Below are 8,265 nucleotides of genomic sequence, written 5' to 3' on the forward strand. Positions count from 1 at the left end.
TAACCTTCTCATCTACTGTATTTTGATCTGTTGGAGCTAGGCGAAGCTTTGAAATTCAACAGATGAATATGGGGTTTATGTTTGTAGAATCGAGTGGGCAAAATTTGGAACATAAATTTGTTATGATAAAGCATTACAATTTGTTGGCAAAATTTCACTTGCAAATACTCTCATCTTAACACTAAAAACTCCTTGCCTTACACCTTAACTTAATATTAGATTATTAATTATATAATTAATAATAATTAATATGTAATTTGCGTAAGTTTTATTAATACACAATTAAAGATATTTATCAATGATGGAAATTAAAAGTTATAATCTAGATGTTTTGCTTTGATCTATCTTGGACGAAATAAATAACAAATTTCTAATAATTAGTTAAAGAGAATAATTACTAAATCATATCATGTATTTTTAAGTTTGAGTTGAGTAATCATAAGTCAATTTTGCCAAGTCTCGGATCCTTGATATGTACTTTATAATTTCCCGAACAAGCAAATTACTCGTAGAATTTTTTTTCTCCAAACTAGAGGTGTTAAAAATTGACCTAACCCAACTAAACACAACCTAACCGAAAGTGATCAGATTCAAATTTTGATTTGCATGGCCGTATGGGCACAATAATTTAGCATGACTCTAATTCGAACTACACCTGACCTAACGAGACCCAACCAAACCTGACACAATGACCTGAATTGACAACTCTAAAAAAAATCAACATAAGCAACCAGAGGATAAAACACATTTACAACAACTGGTTATGAGAATTCTTAAAAGCATTACGGTTCATAACAAAAAACATTACGATTTAGCATTGTTAGTTTTACAAACGAGGGCAAGATCTGATGAGCTTTCATTAAAACATACTGCACATGTCTGTTTAGTAACTGTCATGAATTTGGAAATAATAACCTATTTGCGACCTCAGAATAACAACCATATCTGATAAACAGGGTCGTCTTAAACATTTTAGAGGCCCTGTTCTAACCCAAAAAATTGGGCCCTAATTAGAATTACAGTTTTTTTTTTTTGGAAAAATTCATGGGAATAATCCCACCTTTAGGTCATTCGTTTTTAATAATCCCACCTTTGAGATATTTTTAATAACCCGACCTTTAGCTCCCATTCTTTTTAGATGGTTCCATTTTACCTGAAACCGGTTGAGTGGGTAAATTTTTTTTTAAAAAGATTAATTTACACGTGTCGTTACTTAATTGGTAAAAAAAAATAAAAAAAATATTTTCATTTGTTTTTCCTTTTTTTTTCTCCTTCCTCCTCCTCCATTATTTCCGACAACCCCTCCCCTCCACCACCATAATCCAACAACCCCTCCCCTCCTTCCTTTCTCTTTCCCTTTTCCTTCCTCCCTTTCCTTTCCCTTTCCTCTTCTTCTTCCCTTTACCCTCCATTAATTCCGACCGACCACCTTTGCCAACCTCCTTCCCCTCCCTTTCCCAGCACCCCCCTCAACAACCATTTCCGGCCACCCTTCTCTTCGTTGAACACCCCCACCCACCCTCTTGAAACCTCGTCGGACCCCACCAACCCCCACAAAATACCGTCGGAAACACACCCACCCCCTCGAAACCAAGTCGGAAACCCACCCACCCCACATCAGAAACCCTGAAACCCAAAACCCCACCCATCGAAACCCCTTAAGCCACCACCCATCTAAACCCCCCACCACGAACCCCCAGCCCCCTTCGCGAATTCACCCACCCTAACCTAGCCATCTCGAACCACCACCATAACAATGGTGTTGATGGTGATGGTGAGGTGAATGTGATGGTGATGGCCGAAATTGAGGCGTTGGAAGGGGAGGGAGCCGGAAATGGGACGAGGGAAAGGGAGGAGGGTCGAAATCGGTCGACTGCTGTCTTGGAGGCGGTCAGCGGTGGAGGAGAAGTTAGGGGAGAGGAAGAGAGAGAAAATGGGGTCGGAGGAGGAGGAGAGGGGATTGGTACGGTTGTGGTGGTGGGGTCGAGGCGAGGGGAAGGGAAGGGGGCCGGAAAACGTGGTGGGGGAGGGGTCCGGAAGTGAGATGGCGGAAGAGGAAGGTTGACAGCGCAGCAGCCTCCCAACGATGGCGGCAGGGGCTGGCGGAAGAGGAGGGGCTGGGTTTGTTTTTTTATTTAATTTTTTTTTTTATTTTTAAAGGTTTTTTTGTTAAATTTTTTTAATTTAACTTTTTGTTTTCTATTTTTGACCAATCATAGGCCGTCACGTGTCATATAACTTGTTATAACAGGTTACATGACCAGTTGGGACCATTAAAAAAGAATGGGGGGCTAAATGTCGGATTATTAAAAAATATGTCAAAGGTGGGATTATTAAAAACGAATGACCCAAAATGAGATTATTCCCATGAATTTTTCCTTCAAAGATGATAAACTAAAATGATATTTTAACACTGCAGTAATTAAACAAATAGTCTATAAAAAAAAAACAGTATACTCAAAAATGATAAACTAAAATAATATTGTAACACTGCAGTAATTAAACAAATAGTCTAAAAAAAAAAACATATAGTGCACCAAAAACACAAAAATCAACAAACATTCGTAATGAGAGTAGGATTGAAACAACAAAAACTTGATAATCCAATTAGCAATTCTTCAAATTCCAAATAAAAATACACTGTCATACTTTCAACCTTTAAAAATTGCAACACCACCTCATACCAAATCTCAAAAAAACTGAAATTAAATTATGCTTTATGCATGCATACCTCATAACTCATTCTTTTTAATTGGATGGGCTTTGATTTTTGAACTAGTAATCCCAAATTCACAACAATGAGTAATCTAATTATTGGTTTTTGTCGAAATGTGAGATTTAAAATAATTTAATTGTGGAAAACATGAAATAATTTTTCGATTGGAATCAATTTAGGGATTAGAAAATACATGATATTTTCTCATAACCAATTAACCATTGTGATTGACAGAGGAATTGAAGGGGGTTGTTAAATTGGAAGCTTAATTTTTATTTTCTTTTGGTAAATATGTGATATTTACTGACAAATTAGAAAATAAGTGAGAAAGATGGAAAGTTTTATACAAGTATTGACTATTGTTATGGGAATTACAAATTAATGGGAGTAATTATAATTATGGAATAAATGAATTTGAAGAGTTAATTTAGGATGAAGAAATTCTTGAAAGTTGAAATAGACTGAAGCAATAAAGAGTCAGACAAAAGTCACAAAACACAAAGCAACGACTTTTTTTTTTTTTTTTTTTTTCACATAACTGGACTTTTAGTAGAAATGGGCCTCAAGATTCCGGGGCCTTGTGCCAAGGGTCTGTTTGCACAGGCCCTTAGTCGGCCTTGCTGATAAACACTGAACAATAACGCAGTCAAACCATTTGTGCTAATAGTAGTATAATACTATGGAAAATCAAATGACTAAAAGACTAAGATTGTCAACTATAAGCATGAATACGAGTTGGAAATTTTGTCTAGAACTACCCTAAATATAAGGTCACTTGTGAATAACTACCCTTTTTTTTTTTTTTTTTTTGTTTTAGAAACTAATCGCAAGTTATGAAACGTTTGGGTAACAATACCCATTAGGAGTGAAAGTTCAGTTTGCGGTGTGGTTTATAGCCCAAACCGAAACCAAACCACATTAATTTGATTTTGGGATTTTTCAAACTACACCGCACCATATTATTATTGAAACCGAACCAAACCACACCGTTTTAAATTCGGTTTTTCAAAAAAAAAAAAAAAAGAACCAAACCACACCGAACTTTTTCATCCTCTTCCTATTTGCTCCATCTAACTGGTCGTTCACTCCAACATCGCCCACATTGGTTAACATTGTAGGACTTAAAAAAACACAAGTTTTATTATTTTTTGGCTTTATATATGAAGGGTAGAAATTAGTTTTGGGCTAGGCTATAATTTGGATATGGGCCATAATTCGGTTTGGATTTTGATTTTTGGTTTTTCAAATCTTAAAACCGAAACCAAACCATATTAATTCGGTTTTGGGATTCCTCAAACCGCATCGAACTATATTAGAAAAAAAAAAATCGCACCATATTTCTAATTCGGTTTGGCTTGCGGTTTGGTTCAGTTTTAAACCGCATTAGTTTCACCCCTACTACCCAGTAACGTTTTCCGTCTAATTAAGACGTTACTGGGGCCTTTTTCACTTTTCCCACCTCATTAACTCCCCCAACTACCTTCTCTCCTCCTCTTTCCTCCCTAATTAATTTTCCCTCCATTCTCACTCAAAAATCAGAGATCGAGATGATAATCAAGCAATTGAATGCAAATTCTCAGTAATTCAGGTAATGTTTCACACCTTTCTTTTAATTCATTGTTTGTTGTATTTGTTTACAAGTTTTAATTGAATTCAATTAATATAATTAGGGTTTAAATTAGTGATTCAGATTAGGGTTTATGGGTTCAAATAAATTTAGGGGTTTTGATTTCTAGGGTTTGGGGGTTTAATTGAGTTATGGGCTTTGGTTATTTTGGCTCTGAGATCTATTGAATTCAATTAAATTAGTGATTCAGATTAGGGTTTATGGCTTAAAATTAATTTGGGGGTTTTGAGTTCAAGGTGAAAGAAGAGAGTGAGAATGGAGGGAAATTAATTAGGGATTAGAGAAGGTAGTTGGGGGGAGTTAATTAGGTGGAAAAAGTGAAATGTGGGCCCAATAACGTCTTAATTGGACGGAGAACGTTACTGGGTAGTGTTATCCAAACGTTTCATAACTTGTGGGTAGTTCTAAACAAATAAAAAAAAAAGGGGTAGTTGTTCACAAATGACCCTATCTTTAGGGTAGTTCTAGACAAAATTACCAAATGATTTGGATCATTGTGAACATTGTTGGAACAGCATAAGCTACAAAACCGACATCATTTCTAAATTGGATCACAGTCAAATGACAATAGACTTATCTATAATCATGTGCAGTCAATGTAATCAACAGAAAATCAACCAAAAATGATTTGAAACGAATGACTATCACAACAATGCTACCAAAGAAGCAGCTTCTGCCAGGAGGCCCAGGACCCAACTTGATATTAAGCCATGGAAAAGAGTAATGCAGTTGCTAGAATTTCTTAAGCACAAGTGCAGCATCAAAATTAGCTTACAGAGCTGCAACCAAATCAGCGATGAATAAAGATGTGATAACAAGCAACAGGATAAACAAAATATACCAACAACAAAATTATGAATTTCACAACATAAAATGACACAATTCTGCCCAAGCCAATGAATAATGAAGCTTAGGAAATGATAATATAACATCAAAAGCTTTGGTAATTAACCACAAGCCCACACCCAAGTTCTGTATACAACGTCAATTGGACAGGAGAATTGCAATTACAATATGATAAACTAAAAAATGTACGCCAAAATCCCCAAAGCTACACAACAAAGATGATATGCCAATGTATCAATTTAGCATATCATCAGAATCAAAAGATCTCTCATGATACAAGCTCAATGCAAATTGAAACATCAAGTGACTAATTCATTCCAGAGTGTAAACAACCGACATCACCTTCCAAGGACAATGATTACGGAAAATGACTTGCTCCAGTGTCAAAATTATAACAAGAGGGCAATGAAGTAATCAGATCAGTATCTAAACTAGCTCAATGTAGGCCATTGGAGCATTGTCCCCTCTCCTTGGTAGGGTCCTGATGATCCTTGTGTATCCTCCATTCCTATCTCCATACCTTTCTGGCACTTCAGCAAACAAAGCGTGAACAATCTGCTTCTCATATATAAACCCAAGTGCTTGTCTTCTTTTGTGAAGTGAGCCCTCTTTAGCCAAGGTAATCATTTTGTCTACATACTTCCTCACAGCACTTGCTCTTGCTCTTGTAGTCTTGATACGTCCATGCTTAAGAAGTTGAGTTGTAAGGCCTCGAAGAAGTGCACGACGCTGATCTGGGGGCCTGCTAAGTTTAGGCACTTTTCTTCCATGTCTCATGGCAAAGAATCGACCTCCATTGTCAATGATTCTAAAAAGACTGTCAAAGCCTGTGTTCTCTGACAAAAGGAGACAGCTATAGTAAGCACGCAACTCGAGGTTGAAATGGAAAAATAGAGCAACAAAAATGTCATCTCATTCAAGTAATGGCCAGATTTAAGTTGAATCTAATACAATAATACATTGTTACTTTGTCAGACAAACCCTTTCCCTTTTATGGATCAAAAGCACAATATAAGGCTCTAGGTTCAAAGTATACTATACATAATCAATATGGGCTAACATATGTATGACAAGTCACAAACTCACAATTCATCTGCTCATAAGCCTCCTTTAATTAAAGAAACTAAAGCAGTCTCTTAGAACCAACTGCTACTTTGATATTCCTCAGCCAGAAAATTTTCAGTTACAAATTTACAGCTATTAGTTCATTACATTATTGCACTTTGAAGACTACATCCATATTGCTGTATAAGCTTTGCAAAAAAGGGAGAACCATACACAACCCTGGTCTGTAGTCCAATCCAATTATTTTCTTAGAACCAGCCTATCCAAAAACTAGCTACCTTGAAGGAAGCTTCCCAGATCATGAATTGGTTACGAGTAAAAGGAAAAAGCAAGTACCATACTACCATTTTTATTCACCTTTGATAACAAGTTTCAGTTTAAGGCAACGAAATTCTTTTGTCAGCTGAATTGAGATATATATGAGCAGTACAGTTACATAAATGTTCAAGTCTGAAACAAAAAAGAAAATACTGTTGTGGAAACTGGTCATTCTTTTGATCTTTTTAGTAGCAACTACGGTGTAATCATATCAACAACCTTGTAACCTATTTGGCTAATTTGCTTCCAGTGACTTTGAATCAATGAGAAATGATATGTGTGAGTTAAGACAACATCAAAATGAAAGATTTGTATCACAAATAAACCAAAGACATTCATTAAATCATGCAACTCAATGTGCATAAAAATATAAAATAGAAGCTCACATTATGTTTCAGTTACAAAAGAATCCATAGGTGCCTAAGTATGTGTTTCACATTAAACAAAAGAAAACTGGAAAAGCCGCAAAACTAAATACTAATTGTCCAGAGGAATAGAGATTATACCTGATCCAGAGGGGAATGATGAGAGAAGAGGACAGAGTGCAGTGAGGCCACTGTATTGTGGTAGAAGAGGCTTAGAACTGCATAGTGATAATCCCACTCTACGTGGTTTTGAGGACGAAGTATTACAAGCAGCCGAAATGGGGACCTTGCGGAACATGGGAGCCGAAGGAACTGAAGGCAAGGCTGACTTAAGAGTAGCCATACTCCATGATGTTGACGATGAACAAGCCATCTGCCTGCAATATTATATTAGAACAACTATTAACACCAAAAGTAAGCAAAATCAAAAGAGAGAAAGAACAATGCTACAACAACAAACACATATCAATCACAGGATTCACAACTCAAATTCCAACACCCAATTCACCAATTACAAAAACAAATGTAGAAGAAACAACAGTTACGTCTCAAAAGTACATGTAAATTCATTACCATTACCCCCTTATTACCACCTACCAAACGGGCCATAATTGATTGAATGAACAAAATCACTACAATTTCAATACATACAAGAAAAAATTTCACACGCCCAATTTCCAACAATCATGCAAGTTCAAAAACAGAAATTTAACCAATTTATTCAAATTTGGCACCAAAATTCTAGCAAAAAACCCACTATTGGTCAAACACACAAAAGAAAACTTCAGCTAAGCATTTCATCAAACAGATAACAAGCACACAAAAAGAACAATTCTTTTAGTAATGATTACAATGTAATTTCAAAATGGGCATTAATTTTTTAACCAGAAACCATAATTATATGCATGAATTCATGTAAATAGCGAATAAATTAGCAAATTTGAATGAAGAAGTAGAAGAGTAAGAGGGAATTTTACCAAGTAGAATGGTACAGTAGATTAGAGAGCTAAAGCCAGAATGAAATTGGATAAGGGAGGAGAGAGAAAATGTGAATGTTTACTCTATGGCTCGCCTAAAGTAAGGGATAGAAACTTAACAGATATCCTGTGTTCAACTTCACCTTTAAACTATGGGGCGGTCCACGCATCACTCATTTACCTCATTGATTTCATAATTAAAATGAACTAGAGGTGATCAAAGTTAGCCCGGCCCGACTCCGTCTGATTTTTGGCAGAATTTTTCGGCCCGAAATTGGGTTGGGCCCGGCCTAAAAATATATATTTTTTGGACGGGTTTGGAAATGCATTTTTAGGCATATTTAGTTGATT

The 8,265-nt window shown here is 36.1% G+C and overlaps 1 protein-coding gene across 1 annotated transcript; it reads right to left on the reverse strand.

Moving 5' to 3' along the window:
- Positions 1-5,217: 5,217 nt before the first annotated feature.
- Positions 5,218-8,062, reverse strand: LOC110726375 (50S ribosomal protein L17, chloroplastic-like). The gene is made up of 3 exons (XM_021905849.1): positions 7,915-8,062; positions 7,079-7,314; positions 5,218-6,025 (listed from the first exon to the last, which is right to left on the reverse strand). The coding sequence occupies exons 2-3, from the start codon at positions 7,308-7,310 to the stop codon at positions 5,616-5,618; spliced, it is 642 nt and encodes a 213-aa protein (XP_021761541.1). The 5' UTR covers positions 7,311-7,314; positions 7,915-8,062; the 3' UTR covers positions 5,218-5,615.
- Between the last annotated feature and the right edge of the window lie 203 nt (positions 8,063-8,265).

The sequence above is a fragment of the Chenopodium quinoa genome, unplaced genomic scaffold, assembly GCF_001683475.1.
Source record: "Chenopodium quinoa cultivar QQ74 unplaced genomic scaffold, ASM168347v1, whole genome shotgun sequence".
NCBI classification, from domain to species: domain Eukaryota; kingdom Viridiplantae; phylum Streptophyta; class Magnoliopsida; order Caryophyllales; family Amaranthaceae; genus Chenopodium; species Chenopodium quinoa.